We start from the raw sequence: 26,752 nt of genomic DNA, 5'->3' as shown, positions 1-26,752 counted from the left end.
AGTTTTAGCAAGGCCTCCAGAAGGTTACAACCTATAGCAGGGGCACACTGTCGACGTAGTATTCAATTAACATTTACTATTTCATCTATTTTATTTTTGAATAAATTATTTCTAGTAATGTGTCCCCAGAGAATTATTGCTGGTCAAGGCACATCCCTTAAAGTCTCTTAATTTAAATAGGTGGCTTAGGTCACTGGCACCTCCCCCAGTGTTTTTGTGCTCACAATGCAATGCAAATTTGAATAATTTTCCTCATCTCACAAAAAGCCTTTTAAAAAAGAACTTTGCATCCATCAGCTTGATTGAGAAACCTGACAGGAATTTTTACAATTACCTCATAATAGTTATCAAATTTGTAAATGCTTCAGCAGTAGAGAAAATAACTAAATTTGCTTTCTCACTATTCTACTCTTTCTTGCTTTTCACAGAGGTTAAAAGTAATAAAGGAGGAGAGATTTCCCCTTTAGACTCTCGGTTTGGAGACAGAATTTCACAGAATCTTTCTTTGAGACCGACTGCACCCCATTCTACACATAGTTCCACACTACCCATGCCTGGGAAAGAGCCCACATTCTTTACGAGTAAGTTTATGGTCTTCTATTTACATATACTATTTTAAATGAAATGACCCAAAAATGTGTTTGGACATTTGTTTAAATTTTTTTCTCATTTTATTACAAAATATCAACCCAAGTGGCATTTAAGGTTGGGTTCATGTGCACAATACTAGCTTTACTCTGCTAGGACGATGTGAACTTAAGATGAGCTGATTTAATTCCTTATTTAGATGTTAGAAGACCTTTAAAGAAGGAGCTGCATTATGACTGGATGATAATAAAGGAGTAAATTATTGAAGTAAAACGTAAGTCATGCTGTCAGAACTATACTGATTGAATATGAATTTAACAGAATAAATTAGTGACAGAATAATGTTATTTGACTTGTTAGGTGAGCCTTGCTCATGAAATACTGAACAATAATATCAAAAATGATATCTGCAATACATTCTTGTTGGTTCTGTTCTGTTTACCCTAAGGGGGGTTATTGCTGCTCTTAACCATGCTAGGCTGCATGGATGCGCAGGGAGTTCTTGCCCAGCACAGTCCCATACCAACAATCCCAACTTTATGCTAATTATCAATCGTATTTGACGATAGTGGTCCTGACAGAAACGCTAGCTAACACAACAGTGACAGTCACATAATTACATAACCCCTTCTGTCTATGCATGGGCCTGTAGAGTAGAATTGTAAGAAAGGCTAGAATCTGTGACTGTACCAAAAATTGTTGGCATCAAATGTTGGCTCTGTCCTATTTTGTGCAATATTTGTGGGTCCAATAGTAAATGCAGCAGTTTTACTTCCCTTCCTATCTGGTCAGCCATGATATTTCTAGTTTTTTGGAACATTTTGATTAAAGTAAATGTTACAAATCAAATCAAACAAGAGAATAGGCCCATTCAGATGGGAGTGGATCTGTCATTTAACATGCATTAACATAATTTAAATAATTAATATAATATTATTAACTTACTGTCACCAGAAGGGTGGTGGTCATGATTTAATTTTAAATTTACATATACAATTTATAGTAAGTAAATAATAATGATAAATTAAATATATATTATTTAACTAATGAGTGCATGACCATTGTTGTAAACAGACAAACTATAATTATTATATGCTCTGCTGTTGTAATGGTGGCTGATTAATCGCAATGACAAGACGAAGGAGAATCCAAAATAAACAGTCTTTACTGATAAACAATACAAACACACAGGAGATATCTGGACCAAACTGTAACGTTTGCTGAGAGACGAGGCAGAGAATCCACTTGTGCGCATGCTTTTAATGACAAAACTCCACGAGTAGACAGGAACATCTGACCCAAAACACGAATACGATCAACCACAGAGAACAGCGTACTACGCCAAGTAAAACCTAACTTAAATCTAAATTAATATTATGCCCCTTTTCACAAGATGTAAAATAAATCTGTGGTGTCCCCAGAATGTGTCTGTGAAATGTAATTAATAAAGAATGACCTATTAGTTCTTCAGTAATTCCTTATTAGTTATGCAGTAAGTAAGAACAGAAGAAGTGTTACCAACAAAGTTACTGGGTTGTCACTTTTCCTGGGTTGGTAGATGCACCGGGGACCCAATTATAGCACTTAAACAAGGAAAAAGTCAGATTTTCATGATATGTCCCCTTTAACAGAATAGTAGAGTAGCCTAACCCATATACCAATTACCAGCTATATGCATATGCCACAAATACCACATCTTCTAAATATCGCTCGTTAGTTAAAACGAATGGATAGTAATAATAATAATAATAAAGCTAAGATAAGTAAAGTTAATTTTAAAAAAAAAAGCTCTAGTAGCATTCTGTTGCAGACGCCCTTTGGTTTGCTATTTTGTATCTATCAGTCAGACATTTTAAATGTGACTTAAGTGTCCAAATACTCTAGGGCCCATGCGTGACTGTATGTCAACACATACAGCATCCATAATCAAATGCATACATTTCATGTGATTTCAATTTCACCTTTTTCAACTTTCTTTTCAATATGAATGAGCTTTTTATCTGCTTTTACAGAATGTGGTGGCGTGCTGACGGATTCTGGGGGGACTCTCAGTTCTCCAAATCACCCAGACTTGTACCCTCCTGATTCTCACTGTGTGTGGGTGATCAGGGTGTCTCCTCCTTTCCTAGTGCAGATCCAAGTGTCATCTCTGGCTATTGAGGGACCCTCTCCTTGCTTGTTTGATTGGCTAGAAGTCAGAGAGGAGACAGAGAAGACATCTGCTGTCACAAGGTTTGCTTACCCTATGTGGTTTATTGAATCATAAACGACAACCAGAATTGACATGGGGAAACATTTACATTTAAAAAGCCTTTGAATACAATGCAAGAACTAATATTTGTCAATCAGGATTTACATTCTATTCCATTTCTATTCAACTGAACAACCTCTGTTCAATTTCATTTTGACTGACTATTATACATTGTATGCACCCTTAAAGAACTTCAAAAATACCTTAACCCATGTTGGCTGCCCACGCCAAATTCTAAACTTTGTCAATAAAATTCTTAGTAACACTACAATACAGGTGCACTAATATGCATTAATTCATGCTTAAAGTCCCTGTAAAGTCAAAATTAAGTATGTGTTCTGAGTTTGTCACACCACAGAAAAATGTGTTATTAGCCACCCAGCCAAATTTGAATGATAAAAAAAGCCGGCAAGTACATAAAATAAGCGATCAAAATCTTGAAAAAAATGAGCAGTAATCTCTGCTCTCAAACGCTGGGGGCGTGTCCGCTGGCTGCGCTGAAACCACGCCCACTCGCGGGAAAGCTCGCTGCAGTCGCCACACTCAACTGTCACCGCTACAGCCGGAATGGATGCTCGTAGCAGCTTAATTTGTTTTACAAAGCCATACATGTTCGAGCCTGGACTACCTACTACAATTATAACATAAGCACACAAGGCAACTTACACTCATTGGTGGGCACGCACTGCCGACGATGGCACCAGTTGTCGGCGCGACGGGAGGATGAAGGCCGAGGCGGGAGATAAGTTAGTCGGTTCGGCCACATTCACCAGTAACAGCGGATTATCAGTGAATGAATCCCAGTTGTCTCCGACGAAAGTTTATAAAACTATCCCATGTAAAATGATCACTACAGAGGCGGGTTTTGGCGGTGATCCTCAGCTCTCCATCAAGGTGGCTCTTCACAAAATTAATCCACCTCTTGTTGATATGATAGTTTTTCGGAAATTTAAATAAGGACACCGATCCGTTTTGTACGTGATCGCATCCAGGTAATACGCATTTCCGCGACGAAGGCATAGCTAGCTAGCAAACTGTACGATGTAGTAACTAATAGTAGGCTACTGACAGTAACTCGCGATTGAGTTGCAAACTGATGTGAATAGGGATCTTCGCCGTGACGTCACGACGCGGTTAGGTGAGCTCTGGTTGGCAGAAGAAAAATAATGGCCGCTTGCTGCAAACACAGAAGAAAAATGGTTGTATCGTGCTGTGTGATCGGCAAGATTGGGTACTGTACTGTGTGTATCATCTGTGTACATACCCTTATATATTAAGGGCAAATTATTGTATTTTCATACATTTTTACGTATGTCAACCAATGTTATACAGGGCCTGAAGTTAAATTTTTTGACCACTAGCCACTGTGACTTTTTACCAGACACTTTTTTTTTTTTTTTTTTTGCCTCATAAAAGGTGAAAAAAGGAATTTCACAAACATTTGTTCTTTAACTTGTAAGAATACACATTTAAGTGCTGTCAAGTTATTAACGAGATCCATACAAGTAATAATAACTCTTACAGATAGACCTAGTGCAGCTCGTAACGTTATGTAAACAAATCAAACGCGGCTGTGTTGATGGCTGGGCAGCTGTTAAGCCTGTTTTATGCTTCTGCGTCGAGTCGACGGCGTACCTCCGCGGACCCCTCTGCGTCGACGCGAACCCCTCTCCAACCCCTCCGCCGTAGCTCGACGCGCACCTCCAAAAAATTGTAACTACGCGTCGAGGCGACGCAGACCCCAAGGGCTGTGATTGGTCAGATTATACATTATTTCCGGAGTGTAGCTTTTCCGGTTTCCCCCTCCCGCTATAGCGACATTTTTAAAGTGAACACTGCACTGTTTGTGTTCAACGATGGATCAAGTTTTTTATATATATTTTTTATATACTAAAGTTATTTATATTTTTAATTGTACTTAAAACTTTGCCCTTTGTTCTTATTCTCTTATTCTTCTATGTTCTTACTGTATAGAAATTTGGGGCAATAATTATAAAAGTTCACTACTCCAAAAACGAGCAGTTAGAATTATACACAAGGTGAGATATTTTGACCACACAAATATATTATTTCTGCAATCTAAAATTTTGATTTTTATACTGCTCAATTCTTGTATAAAACCCACAAAAATATATGCATATGTATGGGTGATAAAATGTTGTTTTTTTATTATTTTTTCATTGTGTTAATATATATGTATATATTTACACATTCATTTATCTTTTTTTATCAATCAATAAATAAATCAACGTTTGTTTTGCAAAAAAAAATTGTTGTTTATTTACAATACAATGTTCATGGTTACATCATGGATATACAGTAATTAACCAAAGTCTGCCACGGGACACTAAATTATCCTGCCATGGCACAGTTCCATGTGAAGACTTCATTTTCTTCTGCGATTAAACATTTGCAATAAAATCATTTGTTAAAATACATATAAGGCTTCTATGATGTTTATCATGGATCGCAGTGGAACACGCACTGTGAATCCGAAATATAACGTTAGATGAGGAACACGCTCATCGCTCTGTGAGGAGAATATTCATTCTTATATGGTTATTTTTATTACTGCAGTATAATTTCGTTAAGCTCTCTGGCTGATACACACACATATAGCTTTGAAAGACGCTGGAACATTGTTGTTCAACGTCGATTAGCTCCAGCTGCAACAACACTCTCTCTTTCTTTCGCTCGCCATCGGAATGAACAAGCGGAACCGGCGCACTGAACCAAAACAAACTAGCAAAGAGATTCGCGAACCCCACACCCCCCTAGCGTTCTGGCGGTGAAATGCACCGCGATGCAACGCAACCCGACGCAGAACTATAAAACGGCCACGACGCCGTAGGAGTGACGGCGTAGCTACGCCGTCGAGTTGACGCAGAAGCATAAAACAGGCTTTAGTTACAGCGTTCAGGAACCGTTAAGCAGAACTAAATTAATATTGTTATTAGGCCTACTGGTAAAGTTACCGGGTAGGCTACCGGACATTTTCTCACCGGTTCCCAACTCCCAACATCTGTGCAACTGTCATTGTACTGTAGCCTATGTCAGCGTTGCATTATCTCATCTCACCAACAGTTTAATAACGTTACTTAACTCACACATTCAAACTCAGTCAGAGAAGGGCCTCATCTTTCTCTCCGATCACATATACGTTCCGAAACACTCAAACTGCGCTGCTTTCACAGATGCTTTGTTTACTCCAGTAATGTGCCGCCACATTTTTAGCTGTAAATCCAACGAATTTGCTGACTTCGTTTAAATGTCAAAGAACAACAAAAAATTCTCACTCAGGTGATAAGGATCAGGCAGAGAACATGAACTCTGGTTATAAAAGCTTAATTATATCTCTTTTTAGCTTCTTCGGACAAAGAATTAACATTATGCTGACAAAACACAGGTAGACTGCTGCGACATGCGACATGTTTTGGTTCTTTCTGCCAACCAGTTCGCGCCCACGCCCATATCGTGACGTCACATTTGACTCCGGCGAACATCCCGGCTCCAGTGCGTCATCAAGTTGGGGCGTGTCCAGGAGCTCAGGGGCTCCAGTGCGTCATCAAGTAGGGGCGTGTCCAGGAGCTCAGGGGCTCCAGTGCGTCATCAAGTTGGGGCGTGTCCAGGAGCTCAGGGGCTCCAGTGCGTCATCAAGTAGGGGCGTGTCCAGGAGCTCAGGGGCTCCAGTGCGTCATCAAGTTGGGGCGTGTCCAGGAGCTCAGGGGCTCCAGTGCGTCATCAAGTAGGGGCGTGTCCAGGAGCTCAGTGGCTCCAGTGCGTCATCGAGCCCCCCTTTTAGCCCCGCCCAAAAAATCAGGAACACAGCAACGGTGAAAAACTGTTTAACGGTCTAACTCCACAATTCAGTACTTCACAGTTCACAGTCTTTGTAATATGATTTAGCAATACATTTCTAACATTTATAATGTGTTTAGAATTTTTTTTTAGAATTGCCTTTACAGGGACTTTAACTAATGCACAGATAATCATGTATTAATGTATGACTCATACATTAATAGAAGAACTAAACCATTATGTAATGATTACTGGATCAGCAACTAATACAGATTCTATATGATTAATAGATTAAGTAATACATGAATTGCTATTAATTAAATGTGTCATCATGTATTAATTCCTTAATAACATTTGGTATCAACTGATAGTCAAATCAAGTCACCTTTATTTATATAGCGCATTTTATAATACTGATTGTTTTGATAACAGGAAAATAATGCAACAAAATTTGTTTAGGCTGTACATCAGATCTAGAAGAAAATAGTCCAGCTTAAGTAAGTTCAGTGATGGTTCATTTTTGTTATAAAAAAGTTATTAATTTTAGTTCATTTATATACGAATGAACAGAGTATGATTACAGAAGTCAGATTGGATTGGAACATTCAGAATATTTATCCAGTTTATCCAGAGGCATATGACAATTACCTAAGTTTTAAGTATAATAGTTTGACATTTTTATAAATATATATCATCTGTGGAAGGTGTAGGACCATAAAATGTACGTTCAGTCATTTAATTCGGTCCGAATGAAATGACAGCATGTGCTCCCTGATGTTGTGTCAATTCTAAAACTGGACATACATTTCTTTCATACTTTAGACTATATACAGTGAAATTCATTTATAAATAAAATATTTCAGAAATTCAGAATGTAAAAAACGAAGCAGGAATGAACTATATACATATCCTATAATGGATATTAACATCCAATAGTGTAAATCGCGGCAGCAGCTTCAGGTTGGTAGTCCAAGGCATTGTTGTTTATCTTTACTTCCGGGGTTCTTCCCACCGGAGCCTCACTTTCGATTTCAAAATGGCGGCTGCGTGAAATCAGCGTATAGCTTTGTCTCTGGTCGACTCGCTTCTGGTCTGTGCACGTCCGTGTTTTGCAGGAGGCATGGCTTTGGACGGCAATTTGATGGGAGGGTGGGATCGTATGCTTTCAATGCTAGTAGGCTAAAGTTAGCATTTCCCAGATGACCTATTGCACTTTTAATTAACAGCAATTCTACTCTATTAATCATATAGACTCTTTATTAGTTACTGATGCAGTAATCATTAATTAATGGTTTAATTCTTCATGAGTCATAAATTAACATGTGATTATCGGTGCATTAGTTAAGTCAAGTCAAGTCAAGTCATCTTCATTTATATAGCGCTTTTAACAATGTAGATTGTTTCAAAGCAGCTTTACAGAGATAAACTTATAATTTATGGTAACAGAGATTGTTTTGGCTTTATAGCGGTTCTTTAGTAAAGTTGGAAGGAGGAAGTTTTTTGTCCAATAATTAGAAACTCTGTTTTTTCAGAATTTAGAAGTAGGAAATGACGAGTCATCCAATTTTTTATATCTGCTATGCATTCCGTTAATTTTGTGAATTGGTAAGTTTCGTTAGGTTTTGAAGAAATATAGAGCTGAGTATCGTCAGCATAACAGTGAAAGCTAATGCCATGCTTCCTAATGATATCTCCTAAGGGTAGCATGTACAGAGTGAACAGCAGCGGTCCTAGTACTGAGCCTTGTGGTACGCCATACTGAACTTGTGATCGATGAGACATCTCTTCATTTACTGCTACAAACTGATAACGGTCAGATAAGTGTGATTTAAACCATGCTAGTGCAATTCCACTAATGTCAACATAATTTTCGAGTCTATTTAAAAGAATGTTGTGGTCAATGGTGTCAAACGCAGCACTAAGATCGAGTAACACTAATAGAGAGACACAACCACGATCGGATGATAAGAGCAAATCATTTGTGACTCTAACGAGAGCAGTCTCAGTACTATGGTACGGTCTAAATCCTGACTGGAAATCCTCACAGATATCATTTCTTTCAAGAAAGGAACACAGTTGTGAAGATACTGCTTTTTCTAATATCTTTGACAGATAAGGTAGATTTGAGATCGGCCTGTAATTGACTAATTCTGTAGGATCAAGTTGCGTTTTTTTAACAAGCGGTTTAATCATAGCCAGCTTAAAGTTTTTTGGTACGTATCCTAGAGACAAAGATGAATTAATGATATTAAGAAGAGGATCTATGACCTCTGGAAGCATCTCTTTCAGTAGCTTAGTCGGTATCTAACATACATGTTGTAGATTTAGATGATTTAACGAGTTTAGTAAATTCTTCCTCTTCTATAGCAACGAACGAATCAAATTCTTCCTCAGGGAGACTACAATGCACTGCCTGATGCGATACTGTAGTAGACGGTTGCACAGTTATAATTTTCTCCCTGATATTATCAATCTTATAAGTGAAGAAGTTCATAAAGTCATTACTGCTGTGCTGCTTGGAAACTTCAGTGCTTGAAGCTTTATTTTTCGTTAGTTTAGCCACCGTTTCAAATAAATACCTAGGATTATGTTTATTTTCTTCTAATAGGTTTGAAAAATAAGCAGATCTAGCAGCTTTTAAGGCCTCTCTGTAAGTAATTGAGCTCTCCTTCCATGAAATGCGAAATACCTTCTTCCTTGATGTAAGTCCTTGATGGCGACAAGATGGGAGTAGTTTTAGCAGTCAGCAATTTTCCTATAATTTATGATGTGTCTCTGTGTACATAGTAGTACTTGTCGTGCTGACTTCAAGCCTGAATGGTTTTGTGAGCCCAGCCTGACTGGCACTTTCTTTTTTGTTCATCTTTAATTTTAATCTTTAATATGTGTTTTTAGTGACAAGAAAACGGATTGGGTGTCTACAACATGGAATAACATCCATGAATGTCATTCATATAGTTTACTAGGCAACTAGTAGGGCAACTCCCACTAGTGGCCTCACCGCCAGCCACTGGCAACATGCAGCGACAAAATCACTGGCAGTGTGAACGCAGCTTTAGTCTGCATATCAACGGCACAAGCCTCTGTTACTAGCTCTAAAATTATGTTTTGGAATTAGCAATGGAGGCTTGGGATGAGATGTGAGAAATTTGTCCTACACACAAAAGCCATGGTAACCACAATATAAGCTATATAATTTACTATATTATAAAAAAAAAATAACGTACATTGACATGGGCACATTGCCACCTTGGATGTGCATTATTTGTCTAATAATTCAATGGCCCGTCATCAGTTATTCCTAAAAAACACAATTATCTATTAAAAAAAAAAAAAACACAAGATACATCTTCATCAGACATGGAATATTTTGAAGCTGCATACATTGGAATAAATTAGTTAAGTAATTTTTTTCTCTACAAGGCTGTTCTTGGCAATCGCTCTCAAACTTTTAATAATTAAGATTCACTTCTTCCTAGATTTTGTGGCAATGTTCCACCACCTACACTGAATACAAATAGCAGTACTGTGTTGGTGTCATTTCACACTGATGGGAATATTGGTGGCAATGGGTTCATTGCACAATACCATTCTATATTACCAGGACAGAGTAAGTATAACTTAAACATATCAACATTATGTTCCTTTTAATTGTTTAAAACTGTACAGTTTACATTTTATATATAAGAATAAACTCAATAAACTCGATCTCCTGGCACTGCATATCTATATTTAGCGTGTTCTTTATATATATATCGAAAAAAATCACCTTTTACAAGCATCTGATATGCAATATGCAGTTACATTTCATTGATCGATTTGCAGGAAGTGGAAGAACTTTTCTTGTGTACCATTTTTAGTTTTAGGTGTCCTACTCTGCTTTCTATAAGATGTTCAAGGCCCTGTGTACACCTGGTATTAAGATGCGTTTTGGTCGATCGGATCACAAGTAGATGAGGGAGACACCTACCCGTTTATACCCGGTCTTTTATTCTGTCTCTTTTGTCCACTTTCGGCCACTTCTGTCCTGATTTCTTCAAGGGGAGGGTCTTTGGACAGGTAAATGTATGGGATTTCTTAGATCTTTCGATCTAATGGATGAAATAAGCTGACGCAATTCACATATGAACACAACTGGAGACGACAGAAAAACATACGGAGAGCAGCAGCTTTCGTTTCTGCTCTAAAAGCCACGATAGCATGCCGAACACTGTGAGTGTCAGGTATGAGGAGAGAACATAGTGCTTGGTACAATTTTCATCTTCAAACCAAACTTGGGTATTGGTAAATCCCATCTGGCTTCCAATAATGTTTACGCATTAGGTCAGTAGGTGGAGAGTAGGCGTCTTTTGTGGCTGTTTTGTTGGCTGTTTGTGACATTTACGCTACGAAAGCAATGCGGTCAAATGCATATGCGACTGCCTCTGGAAGTGGTCGAAAGTGGACAAGCTCAAAATGTTTTAGACTCTGTTTACACCTGTACATAGCATTGTCCACTTGTGATCCGATTGACCAAAACGCATCTTAATACCAGGTGTAAACAGAGCCTAAAAGGGAATTCATCAACACATGTAAAAAATGAATCCCTAAAACTAACCTTATAATATATTTTGAAATGTTTATAGGTTGCCCAACCATTCACAAGACAAATCAGACATCCATTAAATAGATTATGCAAATCAGGTTCATGCAGCCGGTTTTGCACTCCTTTCCCCGGTCAACTGAGCAGACCACTTGGATTATACCAAGCTTTTCCTTGTTGAAGAGGTCAAGCTGTGTCTCATATCAGTCACAAAGCAGTCACACCTGCACAACATAAGCAGAGCCATGCTTCAGGTCACCAAGCTTCTTTGTATAAAAGCACAATGCACCAGCTCAATCATCCATTTACATTTATTCATTTAGCTGACGCTTTTATCCAAAGCGACTTACAATTGCTATATATATGTCAGAGGTCGCACGCCTCTGGAGCAATTAGGGGTTAAGTGTCTTGCTCAGGGACACATTGGTGTCTCACAGTGGATTCGAACCCGGGTCTCTCACACCAAAGGCATGTGTCTTCTGTGGGCCTTCTCTCAATTCTATGCACAACCCTGGTCACTTGAATTGCAGAGCGAACCTGCTATCAATTGAGGGAGTAGTTCATGGGGAGTTAAGATTACATTTACCTTTTCATTTAATCATTTAGCAGATGCTTTTATCCAAAGCGACTTACAAATAAGGAGAACAATAGAACCAATCAAACCAACAATAGGTCAACAATATGAAAGTACTGTGACAAGTCCCAGTTAGTCTAACACAGTACACATAGCAAGATTTTTTAAAGTAAATAAATTATAAATAAATAGAATATAAATAGAGCGGAATAGTCAAGGTTAAGGTCCATAAAAGTGATTTTGTGCCTCTTTAGGATGTCCTCAAGCTTCTGGAGGACAATGTTTCCAAGCAACGACAACTGCTAAAAACAAAGGAGACAATGAACAAATACACTTACACACTGCTGCTGACTTCTGCTGCTTGACTGCTTCTCCTAATGTGTATTTCCTTACACTGTTTAAGTACTTTACCTGCCGTTGGACACTCCTTACTGTTTAAAAAAATATGGCTACGATAGCTCAGCGAAACAGAAAATCCATGTGACACAGCAGGGGAACAAACGCGACTTCAGCACGTGTTACCGCAGTAAACAAAACAATATTTCCTAGCAATGACAACTGCAAAAAACAAATAAGACAAGCAACAAATACACTTGCACGCTTGTCATTCACAAGGCGGAGCGGATGACCACCACAGCAGAGCAGAGCAGAGCAGAGAGGACTGTAGATCCACACGGTGGAGCAGAAGACAACCCAGGTATAGCTGACTTCCGCACACTAGACTTCGCAATAAATGAGTGAATACACATGGCTTATATAAGCAGAGATAACAAGGGAAATGAGAAACAGCTGAAAGTAATCAGGCATAATGAGCCCAGACAATGGGTTTAGGGGAAATGCAGTCCATGATGGGATAACAAAGACGGAAGGCGCGCCCTCTGGTGGCTATCACAGCGCTGCTCTGCCGTCTTCATCTGCTTAACTACATCCCAGTAAGGTCTAAATGATCTGGAACATATTAGACCACCCACTGCCAGTTGTATTTCTCACTGACGCAATCCCCTTTGGGAGTGGACACATTAGCTTACTGTTGGCCAAGGGGCCACAAATATGAATTATATAAAAATATTAAACTGCTGCCTCTGGTACTGCAGAAAATCGGGGAGGAACAGGAGTTAGTGCTACTGGTGGCACCAAGATGGTCCAACCAGCTATGGTTTTTGGAGATAATGGAGTTGTTGGTGGTACTTCCATGGACCGCCCCGCTGAGGAGGGGCCTTCTGTCCCAGGCGCGGGTCACGATATGACACCCCAACCCAGAGCAGTGGCATTTGCTTTTGTGGCCAGTCAGCAGAGACCGCCAGTGATGCAGTATTTGTCACAACGAGTACTGAACATGATCACGGAGGGGCAAGCCTCACAACCTGCTATATGTGCCTGCCTTTTCAATCTATATGTATTTAAAATGGTTGTGGAATCAATTTAATTGATTTTTATTAATCAACCATTTTAAATAAATTCATATCAATGCATTTTCTTCACTAGCCTAACCCAGGAGTGTCCAAACCTGCTCCTGGAGTTGAGCTCCAACTTGCCTCAACACACCTGCCTGGAAGATTCAATTATGCCTAGTAAGACCTTGATTTGCAGGTGTGTTTAATTGGAGTTGGAGCTATCCAGAAGCTGGATTGGACACACCTAGCCCAACCTTACACCTAACCCCAAACCTAAAACCAAACTTAACATACTTTAGTTTTCGTTTCAAACATCTAGACCTATACCTGTTGGAATGCTATGCCTAGCAATCAAAGTCAACAAGTTAATGTTTCATACCAGATGTACGTAAAAGATAACTTTTATGTATAAAGAGAATGCAACATGAAAGCATGGACTCATGCTATTGATATGCAGTGCCTGGCATGTTTTTGAGATTGTTTTTGTAGACTGTATTGTGGATCTAGCAGTCTGTGTTGTGGGTGACGATATTGTAATACAATTTAAATGTGTCATATCCAATAAATATGTGTTACGGCCAGCTCGTTTCGACCGAACATAAAGGATACAAGTACACTGAAATGACTTGCAAGTTTTTATTACTCTTCAAAATACAGATAAATTAATATAACAAAGTCTAGGGTTCAAAATCAAAGGGGAAAAATCATAATCCAAATGGGGAAGAGAAAGGTTGGTATGGGTTGTAAATAAATAAAGGCACGCCAAAAAGTGACTTCTCCAGAGGGCGTCAATCCCCTGGACGAAGTGAAGAAGAGTGGTGGAGGCCAAGGTTTTATCCTCTCCACAATCAAGTAGTGAACCGGTGTCAGGTGTGTACAATCTCCCACATCCTCCTGAATCATAACGCCACCAGTAGGCGAGCAAGTAAAACGCAGGGTCGTAACATATGCAATAGTGAAAATTTTATCTGAGTCTAATTATACTGTTTCTACCTCAAACTTTAAAACATTTGAAACTGTTGCTAATACGAGAGCAGCAAGCAGTGAAAATGTATATGATATTCTGGGGCCATATTCACAAAACCTTTTAAGGCTAAAAGAAACTTGCCGATATTCTCTTTTAGGAGAAAATCTTAAAAATAATGGGCGTTTCAGTCCTAAATTTAGGACTCCTAAATTTTTGCTCTAAGAGTATCTCACAAAACATTTTAGCACTAAAACCAGCACCTATTCCTAAATCTGTGAAAAGTTAGGAGTAGTCAAGAGGACTCCTAAGTCACTAAACCAAATAACAAACAATCCTAATGGCTATTGCCGGCAATCTGTACACCACTGTACACCATTGAGGCAATATGTGATAGAGGCTTGGGTGCTGAGCCTTCTCCCCTTATAAATGCAATAAATATTTTGATTTATAGTCAAGTCAAGTCACCTTTATATAGTGGTTTATATACAATATTGTTGAATTTTAAATGTCCCCAACAAAGCAAGCAAAAAGCCAAAGGCAACAAAGGGGGCTTTCGCACCGAACTTCCTTTTCATAGTTCCTAGAACTATTGGCGGGAGTACCCGAATTTCGGTGTGTTCGCACCACAGGAATGATTTTAGTTCTAGGAACTCCTTTTGGAAGAACTAATTTAGCTTCTACTTCAGAGTAGGGTCTAAATCAGCACTATAGGAACTACCAGTGACGAACGCACACAAAAAGAAAAATCGCTGTGTACACACACAGATTATAGCCTATGTATTTACTCCACAAACTAACTCTACGAACATGACAAACAGTGATAGATGGGCCTCTTAACCTTTACGCTAAGGAAGAAATCCAACGCAACTTTGAGGGGACCAAGCGAAACATGATTATGTATTTCTGCTCAGCTAGCAACACTGGATATAAACTAAATTTTATTTATTTTATTATTTTATTTTATAAAATAAAAGTCACAACAACAAGCGCGGCTTACGTCACTTCAAAGTTCCTATTGGCGGTGTAAATGCAACCAGGAAAATTTTCCTAAGGGAATCATTAGTTCTCAGGGAACCGTCCTGGTGGCTAGTTCCTAGAATTAAGTTCCTAGAACTACCTGGTGCGAAAGCCCCTAATGGCGACAGTGGCAAGGAACCAAAACTCCATCAGGTGACAGAATGGAGAACAAAACCTTGGGAGAAACCAGGCTCAGATGGGGGGCCAGTTCTCCTGGTTTCTCCAAAGGGTTTTTCTCCATTTTGACATTTATTTTAACGGCCAGAGGCTGAGCACATAGTGCCCGCATTCTCCATGTTCATTAGTTTACGATCTGTCTAACAGTCCTGTCTAATACGTTATTAGATAGAACTGTTATACATAGAAAGTAGACAGTATATGAAAAGGTATTAGCGTATGCCGTGTGGTTGATGTCCAGTGTTGAAACAACTGTCCGGTGAAACAACTGCCACAGTTCACACTTACAAATTATTAGATAGAATAAAAGAGTAAAATAAGCCTATTTGCCGTGCTGTCCGAGGGGATCGAGGGCTCTGAGCTCGGAATTTATCCCAAACACTGAGTACTCCCCCATATCCCCGGTTGGGCTGAGAGTGAGTCGTCGAGGTGGCGTGGGATGCAGAAAATGGTGAGTCGGCTGTGTATACAGTTTATGTGCCTCCTCTCGAGCTGATTAGATAGTGCTCCTCCCAAACTATGTTTATAAAACATAATTTGTCACTTGAATTTAGCAATCTATCGAGATTCAGACATGTGAAACAACTGACAATTAGCTGAACATAAACTTGTTTAATTAGTGACGCTTAGCCTGCTTTTTAAAATTTATTTATTTGAGTATGGCAACATGATACATAGTTCTACAACATTTCTATGATTAAATCATTGAAGAGACCAATCAGCCAATCATAGTTAGTAAGCGTGTTGACATCATCCATAGCAACGAGATCAACCCCGCCCCTATTCTTAGTTTAAGACTTCTCTATATTCCTTAGTAAAAGTTGGTCTCAGCAGCTTTGTGAATAAGATATTTTTAAGAGAAAACTCTTACCTAAGATGTTTTACTGCTATTTAGAACTCTTCGTGGTAAGATAAAATGTTTTGTGAATACGGCCCCTGATCACAAATTATAAACAATGTCACATGGTGTGTTTTAAACTTTTTACATTTTTCTGTTTATGTACTAAAGTTTTCTCTCTGCATGCAATCAGAAAGCTGCTCCAGAGAAGAGTTTATGTGTGATGGTGGTCGTTGCTTACTACCTATTTCCATCTGTGACAGCCACCCAAACTGTCAGGACCACTCAGATGAAGTCAACTGTAGTCAGAAGCACAAAGGTTAGAGTAATAAAGTCACTACACAAAGTGTGATACTTCTAGTCTCTTATCTCACTTGAAAGTATAAACCATAATGGATGCAATCTTTTGATTTTTAGAATGTGGAGGAAAAATAACAGGAGAATATGGATCATTGTCCAGTCCAAACCATCCAAAGCCTTACCCACATCAACAGGTAAATGTTTTATTAACTGCTACCACTGTAATTCAGTTCCTGAATCTAAATACTATATAGCATAAACTTTGCAAACAAAAACAGATATGTTCTGACAAGGGTGTAGACAAACTCCTACAAAGATCAGCCGCAAAAATAACTGTGTCCATGCCTTTTCATCGCTAATTTTTCACTGCATGTCTAATAAATCCTGACAGTAGTTTTCTTAAGACCAAAAGAGGGTTTGCACTTGCAAAAGCTGTTAGTAAATCTGGCCTATAGTGTTTTTGCTATTCACTCAACAATTAAAGACCTGCATAACACTGTACCCTTAGTTATACCTGGAGAACAGAATGTACTGTGATTAAACTCTATAATCATTCAATGTCCTTTTTCTTTAAACTGAACTTAGTACAATGAACAGTCAAACAGTTTCTTCAGGCAGATTATCACAAAGATCGGTAAGATTCCCCTTAGAAGCATTATCATGGTCAGTTTGACATTTGGCCAACATAATGCCCCCAGTGTATTACACAGGACCATCTTTGATGACAACACCAGATGTTTACTTCTTTACTTAATTTCCAAGTGCCTCCCTTTCAATTTGAACATAATTTTGCTCTGCTTTGCTCAACATTCTCAAAGCAAAAGCTTTTGGTTTTCTTGGCCGTCCGGGAGTATGCGAGAAATGACGGCATCAACAACACACTGCGATGCATCACAGATTACTCTGATTGGAAACTTTGAATTGTAAAGTGTCAGAACCTTTCGCCTTGTCAAACACAGCCTCACACTCAGGAGACCATAACCGCTGCTTCCCTCTGAAGAGCTTTGAGGGGGAGCTAGCACAGCTGTTTAATTAACACTTTGAAGGCTCAAAAAGGTAGGAAAGACATCGTTAAAATAGTCAATGTGACTACAGTGGTTCAACCTTAAAGGTATAGCGGAGGATTTTCTTTTTCCGGGTGGATCATCAAGACTATTGGTCCTCCTAAGTGTCAATCATTCTGGTGATATGTTTACATAAGGCCGTCGTACGTGCTCGTGCACACGATTCACACGATGACGTGCGCTCAAAACACAGGTTGGGCTTCCCACTGATGCCTCAGTCGCGAAGTTTCTACTTGACAGGTAAAGTTTGGCATGCTATTTGGAGAAATCCATTTAAAATCACTGCTAGTAAAAGTTAATGTAAGCTATGATTAGCTCGTGCATGCTCTCTCGTGCACACGTTTAATAGGCGTTCCCTCTCGGGAGCAGGTAGAGTGTTGCGCATGTGCATTTTTTCAAAAAGTGGAGAGGGCGGTTCTTTTCTAAAATTCAGGAAAATCCTCCGCTATACCTTTAATTTTATGAAGCGATGAAAAAAACTTTTAAAAAAAACAAAATATCGACTTTATTCAGTAATTTCTTCTCTTCTGTATCAGTCTCCGTCGCACGTTCACGAGAGCACCACGACGCATGCGCGTGGTGATGACACAGGAGCTGGCGTTCTGACATATGACCTACAAGCAGAGGAAGACGCACGCAAGGTTGAACCACTGTAGTTGAAATTATGCGGATATGTTTTTGTGAACTTTCAGTTTCTACCCTGTTTCTGACCCTCTGATTTAAAACACTCAGGCCTGGTTTAACAGACAGGTCTTAGATTAACTCAGAATTAGGCCTTAGTTCACTTAGAGCATTTAAGTAGCATTTATAAACGTGCCTTAGAAAAAAAAACATAACTGGTGTGCATCTTGAGACAAAACTACGGAAGCCCTGAACCGCAAGGTGAAAAAAAAAGAAAAGAAAACTTATCTCGTTATTTCGACTTAATAAGTCGTTATTTCGACATAATATCTCGTTATTTCGACATAATATCTCGTTATTTCGACTTAAGTCGTTATTTCGACATAATAAGTCGTTATTTCGACATAAATATCTCGTTATTACGACATAATAAGTCGTTATTTCGACATAATATCTCGTTATTTCGACATAATATCTCGTTATTACGACATAATAAGTCGTTATTTCGACATAATATCTCGTTATTTCGACATAATATCTCGTTATTACGACATAAGTCGTTATTTCAACATAATATCTCGTTATTTCGACATAAATATCTCGTTATTTCGACATAATAAGGGGACATTCTAATATGCATTAAGCTAGATTTAGCGTTCTTATAATGAGTTTCTATGGGAGGAAAATGCTTAACGTCAAATTAAACGCTTTGCGTTCATATTTCTGGACTTATCTGATTTTTGTAGTAGCCTATAGCCTACTTTATTATGATTTTAGTATCATATTGATTAATAAATGCACGCACAATTATCCGTGAACTTGATAAATGTTGCAGATATGTTTTAGGCTACTATCCACAAACAAATTGCTTTCAATTATGTGTGCAAAATTCAGAATTCAACGAATGCAGTGCAACAACAACAATAATAGTTAAATTAATATTAGTATTATTAATAATAATAATAATAATAGTCGCAGTAGTGCTAGGCTAAGGCAGTGCAAGCCAAGTCAAGTAAAACAGAGTTTCTTTGCGTTCATAGTCTGGACTTATCTGATTTTTTTGTAGTATACTTTATTATGATTTTAGTATCATATTGATTAAGAAATGCACGCACAATTATCCTTGAACTTGATAAATGTTGCAGATATTTTAGGCTACCCATAAACAAATTGTTTTCAAATGTGCAAAATTCAGAATTCAACGAATGTGCAGCAATTTGTACAAATAGAGACATTTTTGTGTATAAAAAACATTTTTGTTTTATTTTGTATTAGTGATTATAATTTGCGCGTCCATTTATTGACGTCTGAGTCGATCTCATTTGAGTGTTCGGCAATTTGCTTAACGTGGAATTAAACGCGTATATTCTGAGCTCATCAGATTTTGTTGTGCATATACTTTATTAGTATGATTATTTACTGTGTTTGGTCTGTTAGTAAATATGTTAAGGTTTGTATTCATTTCGATATGCCACTAGAGGGCAGAATAAGACCGGGAATTATAGAATGCATTGTAGTTATGTTTACCTACTGTTTTCATAACACTGGATATTCTACTAATTTATACTTTTCTAAAACGTTGCATATTAATGGCAATTAACTTTGGCAATTACACTAATAATAATAAAAATGATAACAGCCGCAGTAGTGGTATAAGGCAGTGCAAGCCAAGTAAAACATAGTTTCTGATCTGCAAAATAGGCTAGGCCTATCTGCGATTGAGTTGTGTAAAGTTAACAAATAAACCAAATCTAGATAAACTATAAAGCTGGCTGAAAGAGCAATACCAATACTGACAACAAAACTAGGACAAAACTATGTGTAATTGCCAAATGTTAAACAGTTTGAGAATTCATGAGTAGGCCTATGGTTTATAAACTGAGCGGACGGGATCGGTACTTTTCAATCAACATCTCTACTACATTCATAATCTGGACACCTGTTGGGTACGCACTGCGCAGTGTAACGAAATATTGTCTCTGCTAGTGTCTCAAGGACACTTCTCTTCACTTCAAAAACTTTTGTTTATTTGTGATAATCTTAGCACTTTATTATTATTGTCTAACCTGTATTATGACTGATATTTGACGAATTGCCTTGTTCCTTTTTTTGTAAGTTTTGGACAAAAGCGTCATCTAGCCTAAATATGTAGCCTAAAATGTTATTATTAATATTTGAGTTTATAACTATAAATGAGTTAACTTAAGACAGTAATATGTTTATCATAAAATAGTTTATGAATGCTATATTTGTTAGCAAAAATTATGCAAAAAATGTAGGCCTATTTTATCCAAAACTGTAAAAGCGTTTATAAAAATAAAGCATTGATAAATCATATTATTAAATTATATTATGACAAACATATACTCTATTACTAAGTGAACTCATTTATAGTTATAAACTCTAATAATAATAATAATTATTATTATTATTATTATTACATTTTAGTCTACATATTTAGAAGACGCTTTTGTCCAAAACGTACAAAAAAGGAACAAAGCAATTCGTCAAATATCATAATACAGGTTAGACAATAATAATAAAGTCCTAAGATTATAACAAATAAGCACAAGATTTTGACGCCCATCATTCATATTAAATCGTCTATTCCAACATATTCCACCATTATTGTGGAGCGCACACTGCATGATAAGTCCAGAATTCCACTATTGATAGGAAGATGCAAGTGATCTCGCCGGCGCCTCCACGCCTAAAATGTAATAATAATAATAATTATTATTATTATTATTAGAGTTTATAACTATAAATGAGTTCACTTAGTAATAGAGTAATATGTTTGTCATAATATAATTTAATAATATGATTTATCAATGCTTTATTTTTATAAACGCTTTTACAGTTTTGGATAAAATAGGCCTATATTTTTTGCATAATTTTTGCTAACAAATATAGCATTCATAAACTATTTTATGATAAACATATTACTGTCTTAAGTTAACTCATTTATAGTTATAAACTCAAATATTAATAATAACATTTTAGGCTACATATTTAGATGACGCTTTTGTCCAAAACTTACAAAAAAAGGAACAAGGCAATTCGTCAAATATCAGTCATAATACAGGTTAGACAATAATAATAAAGTGCTAAGATTATCACAAATAAACAAAAGATTTTGAAGTGAAGAGAAGTGTCCTTGAGACACTAGCAGAGACAATATTTCGTTACACTGCGCAGTGCGTACCCAACAGGTGTCCAGATTATGAATGTAGTAGAGATGTTGATTGAAAAGTACCAGTTTAGTTTATAAACTGTAGGCCTACTCATGAATTCTCAAACTGTTTAACATTTGGCAATTACACATAGTTTTGTGCTAGTTTTGTTGTCAGTATTGCTCTTTCAGCCAGCTTTATAGTTTATCTAGATTTGGTTTATTTGTTAACTTTACACAACTCAATCGCAGATAGCCTATTTTGCTTCATGCTTGGTCATTATTGGCCAGATCAGAAAATATGTTTTACTTGGCTTGCACTGCCTTATACCACTACTGCGGCTGTTATCATTTTTATTATTATTAGTGTAATTGCCAAAGTTAATTGCCATTAATATGCAACGTTTTAGAAAAGTATAAATTAGTAGAATATCCAGTGTTATGAAAACAGTAGGTCAACATAACTACAATGCATTCTATAATTCCCGGTCTTATTCTGCCCTCTAGTGGCATATCGAAATGAATACAAATCTTAACATATTTACTAACAGACCAAACACAGTAAATAATCATACTAATAAAGTATATGCACAACAAAATCTGATGAGCTCAGAATATACGCGTTTAATTCCACGTTAAGCAAATTGCCGAATACACTCAAATGAGATCGACTCAGACGTCAATAAATGGACGCGCAAATTATAATCACTAATACAAAATAAAACAAAAAAATGTCTTTTATACACAAAAATGTCTCTATTTGTACAAATCGCTGCACATTCGTTGAATTCTGAATTTTGCACATTTGAAAGCAATTTGTTTATGGGTAGCCTAAAATATCTGCAACATTTATCAAGTTCAAGGATAATTGTGCGTGCATTTCTTAATCAATATGATACTAAAATCATAATAAAGTATACTACAAAAAAATCAGATAAGTCCAGACTATGAACGCAAAGAAACTCTGTTTTACTTGACTTGGCTTGCACTGCCTTAGCCTAGCACTACTGCGACCTTTATTATTATTATTATTATTAATAATACTAATATTAATTTAACTATTATTGTTGTTGTTGTTGCACTGCATTCGTTGAATTCTGAATTTTGCACACATAATTGAAAGCAATTTGTTTGTGGATAGTAGCCTAAAACATATCTGCAACATTTATCAAGTTCACGGATAATTGTGCGTGCATTTATTAATCAATATGATACTAAAATCATAATAAAGTAGGCTATAGGCAACTACAAAAATCAGATAAGTCCAGAATATGAACGCAAAGCGTTTAATTTGACGTTAAGCATTTTCCTCCCATAGAAACTCATTATAAGAACGCTAAATGTAGCTTAATGCATATTAGAATGTCCCCTTATTATGTCGAAATAACGAGATATTTATGTCGAAATAACGAGATATTATGTCGAAATAACGACTTATTATGTCGTAATAACGAGATATTATGTCGAAATAACGAGATATTATGTCGAAATAATGACTTATTATGTCGTAATAACGAGATATTATGTCGAAATAACGAGATATTATGTCGAAATAACGACTTATTATGTCGTAATAACGGGATATTTATGTCGAAATAACGACTTATTATGTCGAAATAACGACTTATTATGTCGAAATAACGACTTATTAAGTCGAAATAACGAGATATTATGTCGAAATAACGAGATATTATGTCGAAATAACGAGATATTATGTCGAAATAACGAGATAAGTTTTCTTTATTTTTTTTCTCACCTTGCGGTTCAGGGCTTCCGTACAAAACAATGGCACGCGCATATTTTAAGATATGCCACTGCAAGTTGCTTTCAGTTAAAGCTGCTCAAACATGCATTTTAGTTTGGGACTAGGCTTAAACCTTGTCTGTGAAACCAGGGGTCAGTTTTTAAAAGGCATGTCTTTTTTAAGATTTCAATGTAAATACCCTATGATTGGGAAACATCTTGGCATATGAAATAAGTATTACATATGGAGTTGTTGACAGTCCTGCCAACCTGGCTGTGCACTGATCTATTAACATATTGGTTCAGTAGGCCAACTATTTAGTAACTATTATTTGTTTCTGTTGCATAACTGTTTCTATCATATTATTTAAGTTATCTCTACTACTTAATGTTTGACTGCTCTCTTATAGTTGTGTACGTGGCAAATATCTGTGGAAGATGGACAAGTTGTTAGACTAAGCTTTCAGAATTTCAGTCTGGAAACGCAGGATGTCTGTGAGTTTGACTATGTGGAGGTTTACGACAGTACAGACACGGTTCCCAGCACTGTGCTGGGCAGGTGAGAATACTTCACTACGTTTTTTGCTTCTTTTTGTCTACATTTCAAAACTTTTTTTCTAAAATTCATCACTACATAGTCTAACATATTTGAATTGAATTTTTATCAACTACATTATGTGCATTATTTTGAAGCTTACTTGAACTGTGTTATAGAGCAGCTAAATGACCTTTCTTTGTAGAGTTGTATTTGATGAACTGGAGCAATCATACAGTTGTTAAATGCTGTCAGGAGATAGCGCAGAATGAAAGCAATTGATCCTTTTTACAAACTGTGATGATGCATTTCTGCAGTAACAATATCAGCTATGGTCCCTCATGTACCAATACACAAGTTTACCCCGCCACACTCCAAACCCAGAATTGGGTTATTCTAAAGTGAAAAACATGATAAATCAGGGTACGCTTTTGAGGTTGTAAGGTTTTTGATAGTAATGGCTTCTTGAGTAACACTTGAGCATTACTAGTGGGCAGGGACGTGCACAGACATTTTGAGGGGCAGGGGCTCAAGTGAAATAAAGGGCACTTCTCATAATTACGTATTTTTTTTCTTTTTATAAACAAAAAAGTATATATATTAACGCAACTCTGACTTCCTTTTTAAAAAAATTATTAAAAAAGTTAATTAATTTTATCTTCCTCAAACTCACGCAATTTCATTTTCAAAAGATGTCTCCAAAATAATCAGTTCACACAGAAACCATGGTCTCCTTAGTATTCACTAGGTTTATAGAGCAGCAAATGTGCTTGTTTTGAAAACATTTTCTATGCTACTAGTTTCAAGTATATATGAAGAGTTCAGATGCAAAAGCCTCTAAGTGCCATCTGAAATTTTCTTCTAAAATGAGCATTTTTTTTTCAAGCTCGTCTATTTAAGTTCAGTAATTTAACTTAAATGACAATTAATAGGTAATTTTCATTGCCAGTAATGTGAAATAAGTGAACATAAACATACAAGCTTGATAAAAATGATCATTATAGAAGGAAATTTCAGATGGCACTTAAAGGCTTTTTCATCTGAACTCTTCATATTTAGAATAACCCAAATAACTGCATCAAGCAGAGGGGCGTGTTTTACTAATAATTTGTTTATTTTTGCACAAGGCACTACATCGTTTTAATTATTTTGGTGTTATCAGAATACATAACACTTTAAAATTACACTTACCAAAATAATTGAGTAAAAATTCAATAAAAGCCAATGTCATGTATGTATTTGTGTTTGTATGGAATACTATTTTATAAAGGTTTAGAGGAAATAAAAAAAGTAAAATTACTCATAAATAAAAAGTTAATTTATAAATATTGTTATTTTTAATGTTTAATGTTAACTTATTTCTATAGGCTACCAGATGCAGTTACTCAGATTTACTACATTTTTTAGAGTGTATCCTCCATCTGTTTGCATCTGTAGATTTCTTCTAAATTCACCAATTTAGATTTCTAAATTTCAGGGGGAAAGACTCTTGATGTAAGTCATTAACTGAGGACGTTCTGTATGCAAATTAGGCGTCAACTAGTTCAAATGCGCACATTTGCATCTAATTGACAGGGCAATGCAGGTAAATAGGATAAACAAAATAACTAAAGCATATCACCTGGTGGTGATATGTGCTTATTTTATTAACTTATTTTATTACATGGCTTGGTTGAATTCCAATGTAGAATGCGGTGTGTTATTTCTTGATAACAGACCGCTGTGCGGAGTATAACAGACCGTTGCCATGAAAAACAGAGCGTTGCTATGGACTCACAGGATTCTAACCGTAGAGACGGAGCGTACTATTTTCTTTGGCGGAAGCAATACAATCGGGTTTAACGATCGGGGGAGAGGGAGAGGGAGCGCTTCAAAACTCCTTACCTGATATTTAGATATACTATTCTTCAATAAATATATTTGTTTGACAGGGAAGCTGTGCGCAAACAGAAATATATATTATTTTTCAAAAAAAAAACAAAAAAAAAGCACCCCAGAAAAAAGGGCACTTTCTCTCCAGGAATAAAAAGGGCAGGTGCTCAAGCCCCCTCTGATGTCTATGTGTGCACGTGCCTGCTAGTGGGTTACCATGATTTTCACTTTAGAATACTGATCCAAATAATTAATTAATTCTAAAGGATTTGGTAATATTTAATATTTAGTAATGACCCACTAGTCATTACTTGTGGGTTACCACAACCTTTACTTTAGAGTTAATGATATATTAAGCAATATTCACATAAATTATGAACCTGTATATAGTAGTTCTTAGTAGTCCTCTGGGAGGTATGTGTCACGATTCCACACAAGAACAGAGGTAGATCCAATTTGCAGTAAGTTTTTATTGAGGGTAATCCGAATCAGTGGTCAAGTCCAGGCATGGGTCAAATTCCAATAGCAATCCAAAACACAAGACAAGAACAGGCAAGAAACAGAACACTGAAGTGGAGTGATAAATGCAAGGACTCCGTGACACACACTAAAACAGACAGGGTTATATACACAGGGAATAGACAATGTGCAATGTCCAATGATCAGTGATAAGGAACAGCTGAGTGCAATGATTAGACAAGGATCGTGGGGAATGTAGTTCATAATGTGAATGACACCGTGGGGAAGGAGGACATCTAGTGGACACCTGGAGAACACAAACCCGAAACTGTGACAGTATGAAAAAAATAGTAGTTACTGATTAGCTAATAGTGAATTACCTCATCCGACTGAGTGCTATTACTTGCTAATTTGTTAATCAGTTTCTTGTTAGTTAATAGTAGCTAATAGTAGAATGTTAATAGTGCGTTACTCATTTGTTCCTGTGTAGTTATTATTCATTAAAGCTACACTGTGTAATTTCTTAAGTTGATTCTTAGCAAAAAAAACACTTTGTTCTTTCAAAAAGATATGTGCTCATTAATGTGTAATTACTTCTACCAACTAATCAAGCGTAGAATCTGCCATTTTGAATACATACGAGCGAGTCGCTCGAATGGCGGCAGCCATCTTGAAAATACATTAGCCAAAGAGGGACATACCTGGAAATTCAAGCTTCGCCTTTCCCGTTTTTACACTCAGTGGCACGAATGCGAGGGGGAGATTACTCGCGACTGCCGGCAGATTTGAAATAATACGGC

General features: G+C 37.0%; 1 protein-coding gene across 1 annotated transcript in view; it reads left to right on the top strand.

Moving 5' to 3' along the window:
- Positions 1-26,752, top strand: part of mfrp (membrane frizzled-related protein) — a 70,377-nt gene that overhangs the window by 40,342 nt on the left and 3,283 nt on the right. Inside the window, exons 4-9 of the mRNA XM_079885656.1 lie at positions 429-581; positions 2,601-2,820; positions 10,117-10,247; positions 16,380-16,505; positions 16,604-16,680; positions 23,497-23,645. Of these exons, the coding sequence (XP_079741782.1) occupies positions 429-581; positions 2,601-2,820; positions 10,117-10,247; positions 16,380-16,505; positions 16,604-16,680; positions 23,497-23,645 (856 nt within the window). The remainder of the gene's footprint in view (positions 1-428; positions 582-2,600; positions 2,821-10,116; positions 10,248-16,379; positions 16,506-16,603; positions 16,681-23,496; positions 23,646-26,752) is intronic.

Source organism: Squalius cephalus, assembly GCF_949319135.1.
Source record: "Squalius cephalus genome assembly, chromosome: 11".
NCBI classification, from domain to species: domain Eukaryota; kingdom Metazoa; phylum Chordata; class Actinopteri; order Cypriniformes; family Leuciscidae; genus Squalius; species Squalius cephalus.
This window is presented reverse-complemented; position numbering and strand designations above follow the sequence as displayed.